We start from the raw sequence: 18,866 nt of genomic DNA, 5'->3' as shown, positions 1-18,866 counted from the left end.
TATTTTCTTCTACGTATTTTATGGTTTCAAGTCTTTAAGCCATTTTGAATTTATTTTTGTATATGGTGTAAGGAGGTGGTCCAGCTTCATTTTTTCGCATGTGTCTGTCCAGGTTTCCCAGCACCATTTATTGAATAGACTGTCTTTACCACATCGTACATTCTTGCTTCCATTGTCGTAGATTAAATGGCCATATAGGCATGGATTTATTTCTGGACTCTCTATTCTGTTCCATTGATCTGTGTGTCTGTTTTTATGCCAGTACCATGCTGTTTTGATGACTGTAGCCTTGTAGTATAATTTGAAGTCAGGTGTTGTTATACCTCCCACTTTGTTCTTATTTCTCAAGATTGCTGAGGCTATACGGGGTCTTTTATGGTCCCATATAAATTTTAGGATTATATGTTCTATTTCTGTGAAAAACGTCGTTGGTAGTTTGATAGGAATTGCGTTGAATATGTATATTGCCTTAGGCAGTATGGACATTTTAACTATATTAATTCTTCCTATCCATGAACATGATACGTGTTTCCATCTATTTATATTTTCTTTCATTCTTTTCTTCAGTGTCTTATAATTTTCTGAGTACAGATCTTTTACTTCTTTGGTTAAATTTATTCCCAGGTATTTTATAGTCTTTGGAGCAATTGTAAATGGGATTGTTTTTTTAATTTCTCCTTCTGATGTTTTATTATTGGTATATACAAATGCAACTGATTTCTGAATATTAATTTTGTATCCTGCTACTTTACTAAATTCATCTATCAGCTCTAATAGCTTCTTGGTGGAGTCTTTAGGGTTCTCTATATATAGTATCATATCATCTGCATATAATGATAATTTTACTTCCTCCTTACCAATTTGGATGCCTTTTATTTCTTTATCTTGTCTGATTGCTGTGGCTAGAACTTCCAGCATTATGTTGAATAGAATCGGAGATAGTGGGCAACCTTGCCTTGTTCCTGATCTTAGGGGGAATGGTTTTAGCTTTTCCCCATTGAGTATGATGTTAGCTGTGGGTTTGTCATATATGGCCTTTATTATGTTGAGATATGATCCCTCTATTCCCACTTTCTTAAGGGTTTTTATCATACATGGCTGTTGGATTTTATCAAATGCTTTTTCTGCATCTATTGATATGATCATGTGATTTTTATTTTTCATTTTGTTAATGTGGTGTATCACATTAATTGATTTTGCGGATGTTGAACCACCCTTGCATACCAGGGATGAATCCCACTTGATCATGGTGTATGATCTTTTTAACGTATTGCTGAATTCTGTTCACTAATATTTTGTTGAGGATTTTTGCATCTATGTTCCATTAGAGATATCGGCCTGTAGTTTTCTTTTTTTGTGGTGTCTTTGTCTGATTTTGGGATCAGGGTGATAGTGGCTTCGTAAAAAGTGTTTGGGAGTCTTCCCTCCTTCTGGATATTTTGGAAGAGCTTGAGGAGAATAGGTGATAATTCTTTTTTGAACGTTTTTGTAAAATTCACCTGTAAAGCCATCTGGTCCAGGGCTTTTGTTTGTTGGGAGACTGTTGATTACTGATTCAATTTCCGTGGTGGTAATCAGTCTATTCAGGTTTTCTGTTTATTCTTGAGTTAGCCTTGGAAAGTTGTACACCTCTAGAAAATTGTCCATTTCTTCCAGATTGTCAAATTTGTTGGCATATATTGCTAATAGTAATTTCTTAAAACTTTCTGTATTTCTGCGGTGTCCGTTGTCACTTCTCCTCTTTCATTTCTGATTTTATTAATTTGGGTCCTCTCTCTCTTTTTTTAATGAGTCTGGCTAAAGGTTTGTCAATTTTGTTTATCTTCTCTAAGAACCAACTCTTGGATTCATTGATCTTTTGTATTGTTTTTCTGGTTCCTATTTCATTTATTTCTGCTCTGATCTTTATTATCTCCTTCCTTGTGCTCCCTTTGGGCTTATTTTGCTGTTCTTTTTCCAGATCCCTTAAGTGTGAAGATAAACTGTTGATTGGTGATGTTTCTTGTTTCTTTAGGTAGGCCTGCAAAGCTATGAATTTCCCTCTTAGGACTGCTTTCGCGGCATCCCATAGATTTTGGGTGGTCGTGTTTTCATTTTCGTTTGTCTCGAGATATCTTTTGATTTCTTCCTTGATCTCCTGCTTGACCCATTCATTATTTGGTAATAAGTTATTCAGCCTCCATGAATTGGTGTGTCTTCCAGTTTTTTTCCTGTAGTTCATTTCTAATTTCATAGCATTGTGATCAGAGAAGACAATTGGTATGATTTCAGTTTTCTTAAATTTATCAAGACTTGTTTTGTGGCCTAACATATGGTCTATCTTGGAAAATGTTCCAAGTGCGCTTCAGAAAAACGTGTATTTTGCAGCATTGGGGTGAAATGTTCTGAAAATATCGATTAAATCCAAATGGTCCAATGTATCATTTAAAGCTGTTGTTTCCATATTGATTTTCTGTCTGGAAGACCTGTCCCTTGTTGTCAGAGGTGTGTTGAAGTCCCCTACTATGATAGTGTTACCGTTGATCTCTGTCTTTATGTCAGTCAGTACCTGTTTTATATATTTAGGTGCTCCTATGTTGGGTGCATAGATGTTTACTAGGGTTATGTCCTCTTGTCGGATCAATCCCCTTATTATTATATAGTGCCCATCTTTATCTTTTAATATGTTCTTCATTTTAAAGTCTATTTTGTCAATAATAAGTATTGCAACTCCAGCTTTTTTCTCATTTCCGTTTGCATGAAATATCTCACCCCAACCCTTCACTTTCAGCCTGTGTGTGTCTTTTGTTCTGAGGTGAGTCTCTTGTATACAGCATATACCAGGGTCTTGCTTTCTTATCCAGTCAACCACCCTATGTCTCTTGATTGGAGCATTTAATCCGTTCACATTTAAAGTGATTATTGATAGGTACATAGTTATTGCCATTTTTAAATTTGTAGTTAGGTTGTTTTGATCTTTCTTCTATTTACAGAAGTCCTTTTAGTATTTCTTGCAATGCTGGCTTGGTGGTAATAAATTCCTTTAGCTTACTTTTTCTGGAAAGCTCTTTATCTCTCCATCAACTTTAAATGATAGCCTTGCTGGATAAAGCAATCTAGGTTGTAGGCCTTTGTTTTCCATCACTTTGAGTATCTCCTGCCACTCCCTCCTGGCCTTCAGTGTTTCTGTAGAAAAGTCATTTGATAGTCTTATGGGAGTTCCCTTGTATGTAACCCTCTGTCTTTCTCTTGCTGCTTTTAGGATTCTCTCTTTGTCTTTAAGCTTTGCCATTTTAACTATAATGTGTCTTGGTATGGACCTGTTTGGGTTTATCCTGGTTGGAACTCTCTGCACTTCCTGGACTTGTATGTTGGTTTCCTTCATCAGGTTAGGGAAGTTTTCGGACATCATTACTTCAAATATGTTCTCAATCCCTTGCTTCCTCTCTTCACCTTCTGGTATTCCTATGATGCGCATGTTGTTGCGCTTGATGTTATCCCAGAGGTCTCTTAAGCCATCCTCATTGTTTTTTATTCTTTTTTCTTTCTGTTGTTCCGTTTGGGTGATCTCTGCTACCTTGTCTTCTAAGTCGCTGATTCGATCCTCTGCTTCATCTAGCCTGCTGGTAATTCCTTCAAGTGAGTACTTAATTTTGGTAATTGTGTTCTTAGTTCTAACTGGTTGTTCGTTATGATTTCTACATCCTTCTTTATGTCTTCTCTAAGCTCCTTAAACATTCTTATCACCAGTGTTCTGAACTCTGTCTCTGAAAGGTTGGTTACCTCTGCTTCATTTGGTTCTAGTTGTGGAGGTTTCTTCTGTTCTTTTATTTGGGACGTGTATCTTTGTTTCCCCATTCTGGCTGACTCTTTGTGTTTGTTTTGATGTATTAGGTAGATCCGCTAGAGTTCTTAGTTCTTGCTAGGTTATCTTATGTAGTATGTGTCCTTTATATTGACTTGCACTACTTCGTTCTTCTCCTCTGCGTGTGCTCCAAAGGTGACTCTTGTGTTGTGTATATTGTCCTGTTCAAGAAGATCTTTAATTGCTTTTTGCTTGTGAGTAGGTGGGGTTAACTCCTAGGCTGACTCGTTGTGAGACTTGGCTCTGCCCACCGCAGGGCGCTCTGCTGCGTGAGGGTTGACCACTTAAATGTGGTTTGGCCTCTATGGGCTCTAGTGCCTGCAGAGAATTCCCTCTGGGTGTGTGACTTATAGGTCAAACCCGGTAGTACTCTGGTTTGGTCTGGAGTTGGCCTCTGGATATGTTGAATCTTGTGCCTCTTAAGCTGGGCCCTCCTGGTCTCTGTGCTCTCCGTTCCGCCCTGGGATCCCGTGCGTGCCCGGAACTGCGGGTGCCACTGTGGCGCCGCCGCGGGCCCGCGCGTTTTCACTCCGCTCCCTCCCTTCCTTCCTTCCCCTGCTCGCCCAATTAGCGCACCTTCAAGTAATCCTTCCACAAGTCTCTTAGCTGTTCCTACTCTCAGCCTCCTGTGCCTCTGCCTCTAACGCGTCTGCTTTGCACTCTTGATCTCAGGAAACTTTATCTTACTTGTCTAAACCCAAGTTGGTTGATTCATCTGTAATGATTCATCTGTAAAACTGAGAAAATGCGATCTTATCAGAGAAACTCACATTTATTTTTCAGCATTGTGAGAATTTAATGAAGTACTGTAAGAAATGCACTCGAAATGGCAGCTGACGTTGGCTCCAAGGGTAAAAGTATTATTGAGGCTAATATAATATTAAAGATACTGTTGAAGCTTACATTATTACCTAATTTGTAAGGTATATATTAGGTTGGTGTAAAAGTAATTGCGGTTTTTGTAATTGTTTTTAACCTTTTAAATGGCGATTACTTTTGCACCAACCTAATAAAAGATACTATTAAGGTAATTTAGTTAATAGAAGCTATCACACCACAGGCCTTTATCATCTCTCGCCTGAACCTTCTCCTTCTAATTGATCTTATAGCATTTAGTCTTGTATTCTTCTACTACCTTCTGCTCACTGCAACAAGAATGACCTTTTAAACACAAAGTTTTAAAAGTAACTGTCATGTCACTTTTAGAATTATTTAGTGGTTCCCTTTCACTTAATCTAAACTCTGTCATAGCATTCAGTGCTCGTAATGGTTTAGCCACTTTTCTTCAGCCACATCTAATGACATTGTTCCCTGTGTACCCTACTCCTTACGAGTATATTCTGTGTCATTCACAGAACATGCCGTCTTTTTCATTCCTCAGAGTTTTTGCATGTATTATATCTTCTGCCTGAAATGCCTCCCCCCCAGCTTGTTTTCCTGGCAGACTTATTTATCCTTTAGATCTCAGCTCAAGTATTACTTTCTCCTTGAGGCCTTTTCCCGGGAAGATGTTCCTTCATGGATTTATGTATAAGTCCATCAAAGAAACTGTCATATAGGTTTTATGTTAAATGTTCAGTATGTAGCAGGCACTGTGTTTTAATACTTTCCATATATGGCTCACCTTTGAAGTAGATATTATCCTCATTGTATGCACAAGGAAATTTATTTTGAGAAACTAAATAACCTGGCCAGGCTTACATTGCTAGAAATGGCAGAGCCAGGACTTTATGAGTCCAGTGCTTCAAAATATCACTAATAATTGCCCCTCACATTTGCCTTTCTTGTAGATTGTAAGCATTTTGAATGCTTTTTTCCATCTTTTATGAATTGATATTAGATGAGTTAATCATTTAGACAATTTCAGTTTCTTTCACTTGGCTGCTAATAAGCTTAATTCTATATTTACTTCTTAGTTGTACTTGTTAGCTACATTAGCTGGTTTTCTGATAGAATTTTTACTTTTCCCTGTTAACATGGCTCTTGATCTTTTTTCTTTCTCTTTGTGGCACCATTGTATGTATGTATTACAGAGAGCTATTTGTTTTCCTTTTGAAGTCAGTGAAGTATATATATTAATATAAAATTCTGTTAGAATCCAGAGCTAATATCTGGTATCTGTTAGACCTTGTTCCTTGGCTCACTGCAGACGTTACCAGTATAAGCTTTAACTGCTAAGCCTAGACATAGCAGACTACACTGCTACCACAGTCAGTTAGCATCTGTTTGTCATCTCTAGTTAGTGTCTCCCTTAAACAGTTGAAATAAGACCTATAGAATGAGTAGACATTTGATAGGAAATTACCAATAGCTTAGCATCACAGTAATATAAAATACCTAGAGGGAATGGCAATGAGTGGCGGCCTAGGAGTTAATTGATTTGAAAACGAGATTATTGTGATAATCCAACGGGGCAATGAAGAGACCTGAATTTCGGTTTTGGTGATAGGATGGAAAGGAGAGGGTAGATGTGAGAGTTATCTGAAAGGTAGAATCAATAAGTCCTGGTAACTGATAAGAGAGGGAAAGATGTGTCTCGCAACTCAGCGAAGGGCATTCATTGTTGTGCTATATCCTGCACTTGCCAACATATATTCTCCAATATCATCCAGAGTGTAAAGGAACCCGAAAAGCTAGCTGGTGATGCTCTGCTTTTAAGGTGGAATTACCCTCCTAAAGTGAAGAAATCCAGTGAGTGGAAATTTCAACTAGTAGTTGTACTAGGACGTGCTAACCTCTTGCCTAGTCAGATAGGCCTTGGCCTTATCGAGCTTCACATTCCTTTTATTGGTGGAGTCACAAAGAAATTTCTCTGCCAATGAAATCTCATATTGCCATGAAACTCCTCTATTTGTTGTGGTTGTTAATGATTTTAGATAACACAATGAGCAATTTCGGACACCTCAGCCATAGATAATGCATATACCACCACGTTAATAAACAGATATCTGCTCTTAACGAAGTTAGTACTTGTGCCTCTACCTTTCTACTGTCCTGACTCCTACACAAAGACATCCACATAAAGGCCTTGAAAAGTAATGGGAAAGCCAATTTTTAATAAATTATCCTTTAAAGGAAATCATGCTTGATTTTCTTCAGCCTCAGAATAATTTCTGAGACAGATGGTAATTTATTATCACTGTTTTTCTTTGTGTGGTTTCTTTACCACATGTCACAATTATTAAAATACAGTTTTTCAAAGAAAAAATTACTATCACATTGAATGTAATCATTGATTTTAAAATGCTCTTGATTTCAAGAATGTTAAAATATAAAAACAAATACGCTTCTTAGAATAAGCAGAGTATTTTCTGGGGTTCATACTAGAGGGATAATGACAGTAAGTAGAAAATAACCTAAATGTGTCTCTTCTGGGGTGTATCTGTACCCCTCTTTGGAAAATGTCATAATTATTTGTCCTTCAAAGTAATCTCTGTCCTTTGCTCTCTAGTAACATGTTTAGCAATCTTTTAAAGTGAATAAGTTTGGCAATAGATGGCCTTGACCTAAGTGGCCATTCAAAAAGACCCATTGCTTTTACTCCTTAAGAAGTCATAAGGGCCATCTTTTGTCATTTGTCATATTTTGGTCATATTTTGACAAGGTTTAGATATTTTTCTACTGCTGTATTTATTTTTCAAAAGTAAATTTAAGGTTATCTTTAATTTTTGTTGGCTTTGTTAATAAATTTGTATTTTTTTTTGGTTGAGATATAATTCATGTAATATGAAATTTGCCATAAAAGTATATTCACTGATTTTTAGTATATTCACTATGTTGTGCAACCATGACCTCTAATTCCAGAATATTCCATTACCCCAAAAGAAACTCCGACCCATTAGCAGTCAGTCTCAATCATAACTCCCCTCCCCATTCCCCTGGCTACCACTAATCTACTTCCTGTTTCTATGGATTTGCCTACTTGGGATGTTTCTTATATATGGAATCATAAAATATGTGGCCTTTTATGTTGGACTTCTTAGCCTAATGATTTCAGGGTTTTTGTATAATGTATAAGTATTTTGTTCTTTTTTTAGTGCCAAATGCTATTTCATTGAATGGATTATATATCACATTTTATTTATCCCATCATCAGTTGATGATCCTTTGAATTTATGTCACTTTTCGGCTATTAGGAATAATGCTGCTATGAACATTATTGTACAAGTGTTTTTGAGACCATGTATTTTCATTTTTGTATGTACCTAGGAATGTAATCACTGGGTCATATGATAATTTTATGTTCAATTTTTTGAGGAACTACCAGACTGTTTTCCATAGCCGTTGTACCATTTTACATTCCCATCAGCAATTTATGAAGGTTTTGATTTCTCTAAAACTTAATAATGATAAGGACTAATATTTGAGAGCTTACTATATACAAGGTACTATGCTATTTTACATACATTGTCATTTAATTCATAACACAACCCAGATCATGGAGAATTAAGTAACTCCCAAAGTGACACAGATAGTAGATACTGAAGCAAGGATTGAACACAGGTTTGTCTAATGCCACAAAATGAATACTTAATACTTTCTATGTTAGAAAGCATTTTCACTGAATTTTAACTTTGTAAAATGTTCCTTAAAGAGTACCATTTTACTCTGTGGTAATATGTGAGCAACCATGATTTACCATCATAAACCAATTGCATGTGGTGGTGTAGAAAGAGCACTGGATTTGTAACGGGAAAACCTGAACTCTGCTAATTACTAGGTGTAGAAGTTTAATTTAGTACTTAACTTCTTTGACCCTCTGTTTTCTCCTGAAAGTATAATGTGCATACTTTTAGCAGAGTGCCTGTCAAATAGTTAGAACCCAGCAAATGTTTAAATATTAATGATAAATTATCAGAGAAACAGCAGAGCACTTTTAGGGAACTCTTTATTTTCTGTGGTTGGCATTCCTTTGGAAATTGACAGCAACTTGGGCCAAATTATTTATATGGTGGATATAGAATATTGGATTACATTTCTTTAGTTTTTACTGAACTCTTATGTGACTTCAGGTGGTCCAAGGAATGTTTTTTTATAATAATATACCTGAAGGCTTGTCTATGGAAAAATAAGCAATAATTCCTTAATTATGGTTGGGAAACCTCCTGTGGCAAAAGTGTCCTCGAGTAGACTTCAGGTTTGGCTTTTCCCCTCAGAGCTTTTTTCCCAGTGTGCACACTTGTTCTGGTCATGACCTCGCAGTTATATACTCAGAAGTACTGCTCCTTCATAGCCACAGTTATTTACCTAGTAAACATACCCATAACTACTATGAGTGTGTTTTGAAAGAAGTTACATAAAAACATCAATTTCAAGTTATTTCTCATTGCTTTAGCTAAGCCGATAAGTTTGGAAAGTAAAAATAGAATCTCCTGAAATTTCCTAAGTATAAAAACTTTAGGAACCATTTGAAAAATATGATGTTAATGATGTGTACATGTCTTAATTCTTGTCTGAACTGAAAATGAGAAAAGGATGGAGTATATAAGATTTATTGAGTACTTACTGTCTTATTTTTAAAACTTCTTTTGACTATTGCCTATAGTGTGAAATTTAAGAACTTGCGAAGTGAAGCAGACACTTGACCTCATACCATCTGCAAAAATTAGCTTTAAATGGATCGACAACCTAAATAAATATTCTAAAACCATAAACCTATTAGAATAAAACAGGGATAAATCTTCATGACCTTGGATTTGGCAATCGATTCTTAGATATGCCATCAAAAGCATGAGCAACAAGAGAAAAAAATAGATAAATTGAACTTTATCAAAATTAAAAACTTTTGTGCATCAAAGGACATTATAAAGCAAGTGAAGTGACAACCTGCAGAATGGGAGAAAATATTGCAAGTCATATGACTGAAAAATGTAAAATCCAGAATGCATAAGGCACTCCTAAAACTTAACCCAATTTAATAGACAGCCACATTTTAAAAGGAGCAAAAGTTGTGAGTAGACATTTCTCCAACAATATACAAAGATTAATAAATTAGCACATGAAAAAATGCTCAACATCATTTGTCATGGGGAAATGCAAATCAAAACCTATAGCAAGATAACACTTTATACTTAATAGGACAGCTATTTCTTTTTTAAAAAAGGAAAATAATAAGTGTTGGTGAAGTTCTAGAGTTATTGAAAGCCTCATACGTTCCTGATGGAAATGCAAAATGGTACAGCTGCTGTGGAAAAGTTTCTGAAAAAGCTAAACACAGAATTACCATACGACCTAACAGTTTCACTCCTTCGTATATATTCAGAAGAATTGGAAACAGATATCTTATATTCCAATGTTTATTGCAACACAATTCATAATAGCCAAAAGGTTGAAACTACCCAAGTATCCATCAGCAGATGGATGAATAAAAAAAAATGTGGTGTATTCATACAATGGAATATTTTTTCATCCCTAAAAAATACAGCACATGTAAGGAATGAAGTTCTTTTATGTGCTATCGCATGGATAAACCTTGAAAACATTATGCTAAATGAAAGAAGCCAGACACAAAAAGAACTAATATTAGATGATTCAGTTATATGAACTGTCTGCAACAGGCAAGTTCATAGAAAAGTAGATTAGAGGTTACCAGGTGCTGCGGGGTGGGAGGAGGTTGGGGAGTTACTATTGCTTAATGGTGAGAGTTTCTGTTTGGGTGATAAAGAAAGTTTTGGAAATAAAAAGTGGTAATGGTTATACAACATTGTGAATGTAATTAATGTCACTGAATTGTACACTTAATAGTTAAAGTGGCAAATTTTATTTTTATTGTATACATGTTTCTACAATAAAATTTTAGAAAATATAATGGGGAATTTTTTTTCTAAATCTAGCAGTTATCTTAGCTTCAAGATATTCACTATAGTACTGGATACAGAGCTTGACAAAGGAAGCCATTTAGTATGACGTAGGGTTAATTACCCAGAAAATCAAAGTAGGAAATTAAATCAACCACCAATGACTATTTAAATCTTAGACGTGTGTGTGTGTGTGTATGTGTGTGTATCTGACAAGGTCATGAAACAATGTTTATGTACAGTTGGAACAACACTGATCTACTTCCTACCAGCTCTTAATTCTTTCCATTTCTACTTGTGTTCCAGTTGGTTCTTACGGTGATTTCCTAGAACCATTTTCAGGTTTTCATATATATAAGGGAGCTATATATAGCACAGTGAGTATCTGATAGGTATCTTCTTTATCTCATCTCTTTTACTAGCAGCAAAACCTCCATTTTACAGATGAAGATCCGGAAATTCAGAGATAATTGACTCCACAAGATCGCACTGCTGATAGGGAGAGCCACGATTTGACTCTCAACTTATTTGACGCTAAAGCCTTATTGCCCTTTATATCTAGGTGACTGATAAAGAGCAGATTACTTGGAAAGAGGGACTTACCAATGATATTCTTTCCATTTTACATATATGGTTAATTTTACCTATAAATATAAAATAGCTATGATAGAGATTTTATTTTTCTTCCTAGACTTACTTATGTCAGTTACTTTCAGGGCACTTTTTCCTTAACTAAGACTTCAGAACAGGCTACTTTTGAGAATAGTTTCACAAATTGTTGACATGTGTAAATGTGCCTAATTTATAGGTTAACTGAGATTACAGCTGCCTGTCCCACTTTCTATATAACTCTTAATGCATTCTGATAGGCAGTGTTCTCAGGTATCCCATCATAATAGTAAATTATCTCAGTAGTTATCCTGAGCTCCTTTAGCAAGAATTAATAGAATCTTATTTATCCTGGTGTGATGTACAATGTCTGGCACACTGTAAATTCCTAATGAAATGTTTGTGGAATGAACGTTAATTAATACATGCCTATACCCTAGTCAGTTGATGGGGTTTTGGTGTTCTTTTGATTTCCAAAACCATGTCACTTGAGAAAACTTGCCATTGAAATATTTCTTGTATATAGTTTTTAAGGAATTAAAGAAACATCCTTTCTATATAACTTTTTTTTAAAAGATTTTTTTATTGGGGAAGAGGAACAGTGTGTATTTCCAGGACTTGATTGGGGAACAGTATTTTTCCCAGGACCCATCAGCTCCAAGTCAAGGCGTTGTCCTTCATTCTAGCTGTGGAGGGCGCAGCTCAGCTCCAAGTCCAGTCTCCATTTTCAATCTAGTTGCAGGGGACGCAGCACACCATCCCACGCAGGAGTCCAACCTGCAACCTTGTTGTTAAGAGCTCGTGCTCTTACCAGCTGAGCCATCCGGCTGCCCCTTGGCAGCTCAGTGGCAGCTCATTGTCTTCAGTGTAGTTGTGGAGGGCACAGCTCACTGGCCTATGTGGGAATCGAACCGGCAACCCTGTTGCTTATAGCTTGTGTTCTAACCAACTGAGCCATCAGGTCACCCCTCTATATAACTCTTAATGCATTCTGATAGACAGTGTTCTCAGGTATCCCATCATAACAGTAAATTGTCTTAGTGGTTATACCAGAGAACATTGATACAGTAAATATTTATTGAGTGTCCACTATCAGCAAGGCCCTCTATTTGCTAGGTACTATAAGAAATAGAAAGATGAATCAGACTTTCTTTTGCTTTCAAAAATCTTATAGTTTTACAGGACACCCACCTCAAATGAAATAATTTATGTGAAAGTTTTATTATGAATATTAAAACTATATATTAAACATAAAACTTGTTACAGCTTTTGTAAGATAAGTGCACTAACAATCTGAATATGCCTTCTCTTGAGTATCCTCTGCCAAGCGTAGCTCAGGCTTCATCACCTTTCTCTTGAGTTGTTTGTTGCAAAACAGGCTTTAGCTGGTCTCCTTGACCTCAGACTCCATCCTTCTGTCTGCCTTGCCCAGTGCCACAGAACTATTTTCCATCAGTACTTCCAAATGCGTGTCGCGTCCCCGTATTTACAAACCATGACCACCTTCATGTCCTTTTCTGCCCGCTCCCAACCCCAAGCGCTCATCATCTAGGGCTTTAGGGTTCAGCATACACAGCTCTTCTAGTCGCATTGACAAAACATACCATCATCATTCACATCCCCATTGCTTTGCATATTTTGTTTTTTCTTCCTGAAATGCTCTTTAACTCCTCGTCTGGTAAAACCTCATTCATCCTTCAGGTCCTCGCATAAATGTCATTACTTGAATATAACCTTCTTTAGTCTCCCTTCATCTATTGGCTGAGTTAGATTTTCTCTCCTCTGTATTTCAGTCCTCCTGAAAGAATATTATATACAAAACAGCTGGACATGTTTAAATAATACGTCAGGGAGACTTGGTGAGATGTAATTTGAGTGTAAAATAATGGAGCTAGATGATTTATAATCCTCAGACTAGCCTTTGCCCACAGCTCAGTTGGTGATAACAGACCTGACTGGTGTCTTAAATACATATTGATTTCACCACAAATGACTAGAGATATAGTAGTTCTTACTTCTCTCCTTTCTTGGCTAAAGCACATACCTTCCTGAGGTAACAGTACACCCATCTAAGGCTTATGAGAATTGCTTAAGTTAATATTGTAAAGCTGACTAGAACTAGAACAGTAATTGGCACATAATAAACATGAAATAAATATTAGCTGTTATTCTAATAAGATTTTGCAGTGTTCTTTCGGATGTGTGTTGTTGGCTATAGCAATTATTGGTGGTTAACTAAAAAGAATTCTTTAAAGTTAGGTAAAAGCACTATTTTTAAATGTCTGTCCATTATTCGTCAGGTACTTGTTTTGTATTTGCTCCGTGTCTTATATTTTGTCACAAGTGAGGGATACGAAGATGAGTAGGCACAGCCCTTGACTTCTCGGAGCTCAGCCATAAAATTCTTCTTAAGTCAGTTTTGATAAGGTTTGAGTAAAGACTGTATGATCCAATGGAAAGATCTCTGAACCAGGCGTCATAATCTTCGAGTGTCAGCCTAGTGACTTTGAGCAACATACTTCTTAGATGTCTAATATCTACCTCAAGGTCATTAGGTATAAAACAGATCTCTTGTTAGCTCCCTTCTGTCAGGTATTCCCTTAATACCTTAGTTAAAAGCACTTTAATCCTTCCATTTGTTTAAGCCAAGGAATCTAGATGTCACCTTTGGTTTTTCTTTCCAGTCACCTTCCACATCTGTTCTATCAAAAACCCTGATGATTGTGCCTCCAAAACATAGCTGTCTACTTCTTCCTGTTCCCACTATTCCACATAGTCTGTCTTCGTCTCTTGCCTTCAGATTGGTTTATTAGCTTCCCTTCTTTCCTGTCTGCAACCCATTTTCCACACCGTGGCCATTTCTGAAACATAAATCATCAATGTCCCCATTTAAACCCCTTCATTGGCCTCCCATCATATTGATATAAAATCTTAATTCCTTGTGCTGGCCTATGTAATTTGGGCCTTGGTTACCTCTTTAACCTTATCTTCTGCTCCTTTTCCCCTTACTCTCCTTCATTTACTTTGATCTTTTCTGTGTTTTTCTGATACGTCGAACCTTAAGGCCTTTGTGCTAGCTTGTTTCTTCTGCTTGAAACATCACTGCTCCAGGTCTTCTTGTGGCTGATTTATATTTTATGTCTCAACTTGTTGTGTCAAATATTAACTTTTTAATGAGGCCTTCCTTGAGCAGCCAATCCAGAGTAGTACTCAAAACTATCACATTATTTTATTTTCAACATAGCATTTGTCTCTACTTGAAATTTTCTTATTTTCACCTGTTTGAATATCTCCTAGAATGTAAGCTCCGTGATGGCAGGTTGTCTGTCTGTCTTCACCACGGTATCCAGCTCTTTGACTAGTTCTGCCATGGAGTAGGTACTCAGTAAATACTTGTGGAATCACTGGATAAATGAATCTCTCTAAACTTCATGTTTCTCAATTGCAAAATAAAAATTTCTATCTAAATGATATCCAAGGATTCCCCCGTCAAAGATAAACAAAGCCAGGCACTAGCTAAAAGCAATAAAGACAAATTTTATTGAAGTTGTTAGGTACTTTATATCATTTTTCATGTCCATTTCATAACCTTTAAGATCAGTATTATTGTTGCTCCCCTTTCATTGCTGAAGAAACGGGCTCACGGAAGTCATGGAACCCATGGCATTTTTCTGGATTAGTCCCTATCATTAAGTAGAGTGGTTATCCAAATCTTTCCTCAGCTTAAGTGGCTCTGGTTTGCCTGAAATGCTTGTATATGGAGAGAGGCCTAGAAATTTAAGTTAATGCCACATTATAGAAGGTCTCAAATGCCAAGCAATGGAATCCTTACCCATAAATAGAAGAACTTTGAGTTGGAGAGTGGCTTGATTAAAAATATGCCTACCCAGGCCAGTATGGCCGAGCACATAGCCGTGTGCAAGAGGGCAAGGAGCTGGAGTTCTAATGAGGAAGATCACAGCCCGGAAAGGCAAATAAATCCTTCTCCCTCCTAGCTTAGCCTATGTAATAAAGGTACTTATTGTTCTAAAAAAATAAAAAATAAAAATATGCCTACACTTTGGCATGTTTTTTGAGTCTACTTCTAGGCATAGAAATGAATAAACTTGTGTTTGCCCTCCGGGAACTTCCAGGCCATTTTGAGAGACACAGTCAGATAATTACTGCATTTAGGAAAATGTTTCACAAAAGAGTGTGTAAAATTCTTGAGCAGAGGACAGAGCTGCAGAGATCAGTGTTTACCCTAAATTCAGTCATCAGTCAGTAGCAAACATGTCTGGTGTATTTAACTAGTATGTATTTTAGGGTGAAATTGGATTGGACTGTGTTTGGTATAAACTTTTTCCTTTGTACGTTATCAAGAACAGTTAACATAATTAAACAACAAAATTACCTATGTAAATAAAACTTACTTTTATGTATTAAGATATTAACTTTCTCTGACAGATATGCCAAGAGTTTAATAGCACCTGGGCATGGGAAATGGAGAAGAAAGGCTATCTTGAAATGAGTGTTGAATGCAAACTAGCACTCCTAAAGGTAATAAATTTATTATTTGTTAAAATTATTTTAATTTAAAAATTTACTTTTGACTCCTGGTTGAATTAGAAAATAACTGGAAAGTAGACATTTTTATTGTTACTAGAATAGGACAATAGATTTTCTCATTTTTTTGTTGACAGAAACAGTTTATTCTTTAAATGACTGTTGATTGTTTTTCAGTACGGAAGTATATCTAGCTTTAATGATCTGTGCTTGTAGGGACTGTTGTAGAATGGGCAAGCAGTTGGCCCAAATTGATGTTATTCATTATTTTCAGCCTTCGCAGTCATTGCTAACACATACTATAAACTGTGGTTAATCTTTTACTGATTTACTGAATTAGTAATTTGATAGTTTTCCAGATGATAGGGGCATGCTGTTGTGTACATAAACTCTCACGTAACCAACCTACTAGATTAAAATAGGTCTTCTCAAAGTGGATTTATTTTCAACCTTGAATTTCTCTTTCTCTTCCTACCCATTTCAGAGTATTGACCCTAATTATTAGCAAGGTGGCAGCATAATGAAGGAAAAAATACTCTTCACAGAAGAGAGACTACTTGCTAGATAACTGGCAAAGAGGCTTTCATAGGAACTCATGTATTATCTGCCTGGGCAGAGAGGCTCAGGGAAGAAACCTACTTAATACCCTAATCATATACAGAAATGTATAACGAAAAGTTAGGTCCTTCAAATAAGTCATGTAATATCTTTTATTAAGATAATTCTGCAGAGGCAGCTATCCACGAGACTTCCCTTCCTTGAAAATGCATATTTCTGTTCAGGCTTTCAAAAACAGCCATTTCAAGAATAATATTCATCTAAAGCTTTAAGAGAGAAAAAAATCATTGAAAATTTTATACCATGAGACAATTTGGGAGACTTTATTGCAAACACTCCTCAGTGCTTTTGATGTATAACTTGATTTTTGCATCGTTGGTTGCTTTAAAACCTGTAAATTTATGTAATACTAATATGAAATGTTAAAATTTGTCTTTTACATTGGTTCCCCAAGCAGGTTGTAACAAATGTGGGGAGAAGATGGTGAAAGATGAATAACTACATGTGTTCTTTCTGCTTTCTGTCCCTGAATCAGTTATATGGTTGAACATATCACGTTTACTGTAATGGAGAAACATTTATGTGGAGTATTTCAAGCCATGTTATGACTATTTTCCAGTACCTCTGCGAGTGTCAGTTTGATGACAATCTCAAATTCAAGAATATTATCAATGAGGAAGATGCTGATACCATGCGTCTCCAGCCCATTGGCCGAGACAAAGATGGCCTCATGTACTGGTACCAGTTGGATCAAGATCACAATGTCAGAATGTACATAGAAGAACAAGACGATCAGATGGATCTTCATGGAAATGCATTGTCAGGTATCTTTTCTTGGAAACTTTTTACATTTATTTGTTTGTTCCTTACTTTGATCTGTTCTCTACTACAATATAGTCTCTGAGTCTGGTTATGGTCCTTTTTTTGTGGGGTTGAGCCTTATGTCCAGCACAATACCCATAGTAGGCATTTAATTCATTATTTGTCAAATAAATAAATATATTTAGTAGTGTGGTCCGTATCAGGACACATACCTTGTACTTAAGGAAACCAGAATCTGATAAGGATAATGCATTGATAATATGCACCAAAAAACCCATGGTTACACAAAAATACAAGTAAAGTATTGTGTGGTTCTTATTTAGCTATAGTTTTCTATTAGGATTATCTACTTATTCCTAATTATTTGAATGTATCCAATTCATCTTAATGCTTTAGTAATATTTTGATTTCTACTACGTGTATATTTCCTTACTGGGGTTCTGAAGAAATCTGAGAATATTGTGCTTTTTTGCCATAGTCCTTTTTAAAAAAATCTTGATTTCTTATTTGTATCAGCAAATATATTTCAATGTAAACATTTAATGTAAAACCTTGAAATAACAAGGCTTTTTTTTCAATCAATAGATGACACTGGGACCATTATTCAGAATCTTTGTGTCTCTAATCTGTTTCTGCAACTTAATTATGTAGAATCTGTTTCATTAATACCCACAGTTTATATTAATTTTGAAAATGTCAGAGAATCTACAACTAAAGTAGGGAAAACTAATACATATATAAACCATTGGCTTGTGAAAAACTACTTTGTCTTTAACTCATCTGTTTTTGCTTGTTTTGAATTTTAGCAGATTTTTGTTACCGATTATTACTAATTTGAAGAGGTAATCCATAGAAATTTAGGATATTTGGGTCAGGGAAGCTCAACTTTCATTCCCTAAGAATAAATGTGAATTAAATGAGCTCATAGGGAATTTTCATACTACATGTAGTTAGTTTACTAAATGGAGATAAACAAAGTAGTCCTGAAATAAAATTTACTCACCATCTCTCCTTCTGAATACATGCATCGAGGCAGTTCTGGTCCATTATGTTTTAACACCACTTCTATTTCCTATAGCGAAATAGTTGTTTAAAAGGTACTCGGTCCTACTTTGTAGATGAAGAAAGCATGACAGAAAAATAATTATGATTATTATTCATTGGTCATATGTGGCCTAAAACAACTTCCAGTGTACACCATTTTAAGTATATACCCTAATGCATGATATGAGATAAACTGCATGATCAGAAAGAGGAAAGGGCAAAATTCCATTGATGTATCTTTCACCTCATCTCATCCTTGATCGTTTTTCCATGTTTTATTCCCCGTACTTCCGTCTTTTTGAAAAATCTTCCATGTACAAAAATCTGTTTATGATAAGATAAATGGTGGATGTGGCAGTTGTTCAGATGCAAATGCTTACATAGAATGCCTGAACACAGTTTTCTCATGTTAATAATCACAGATTTCTTTAGAGAACTGGTGCCAGGTTATTTTTAGCCTTTTTGAACAATATCTATGAACATGTGAATTCCTATCTGCAAATGTACCAGGCAGGCTATTTTCCCCAGATACGTAGTATTATTTGGGACTTTTAAGAAATCATTGGGTTTATTGACTCTGATATCAGGTAATTAAAGCCAAATTCTGAACACCTGATTGTCATACTATCATTTCCTGATTTCATTAA

General features: G+C 35.9%; 1 protein-coding gene across 1 annotated transcript in view; it reads left to right on the top strand.

Moving 5' to 3' along the window:
• RSF1 (remodeling and spacing factor 1) overlaps positions 1 to 18,866 on the top strand; it is a 124,943-nt gene that overhangs the window by 49,066 nt on the left and 57,011 nt on the right. The window contains 3 exon segments of the mRNA XM_033120512.1: positions 15,697 to 15,789; positions 16,973 to 17,144; positions 17,147 to 17,177. Of these exon segments, the coding sequence (XP_032976403.1) occupies positions 15,697 to 15,789; positions 16,973 to 17,144; positions 17,147 to 17,177 (296 nt within the window).

Source organism: Rhinolophus ferrumequinum, chromosome 11 (assembly GCF_004115265.2).
Source record: "Rhinolophus ferrumequinum isolate MPI-CBG mRhiFer1 chromosome 11, mRhiFer1_v1.p, whole genome shotgun sequence".
NCBI lineage: Eukaryota > Metazoa > Chordata > Mammalia > Chiroptera > Rhinolophidae > Rhinolophus > Rhinolophus ferrumequinum.
This window is presented reverse-complemented; position numbering and strand designations above follow the sequence as displayed.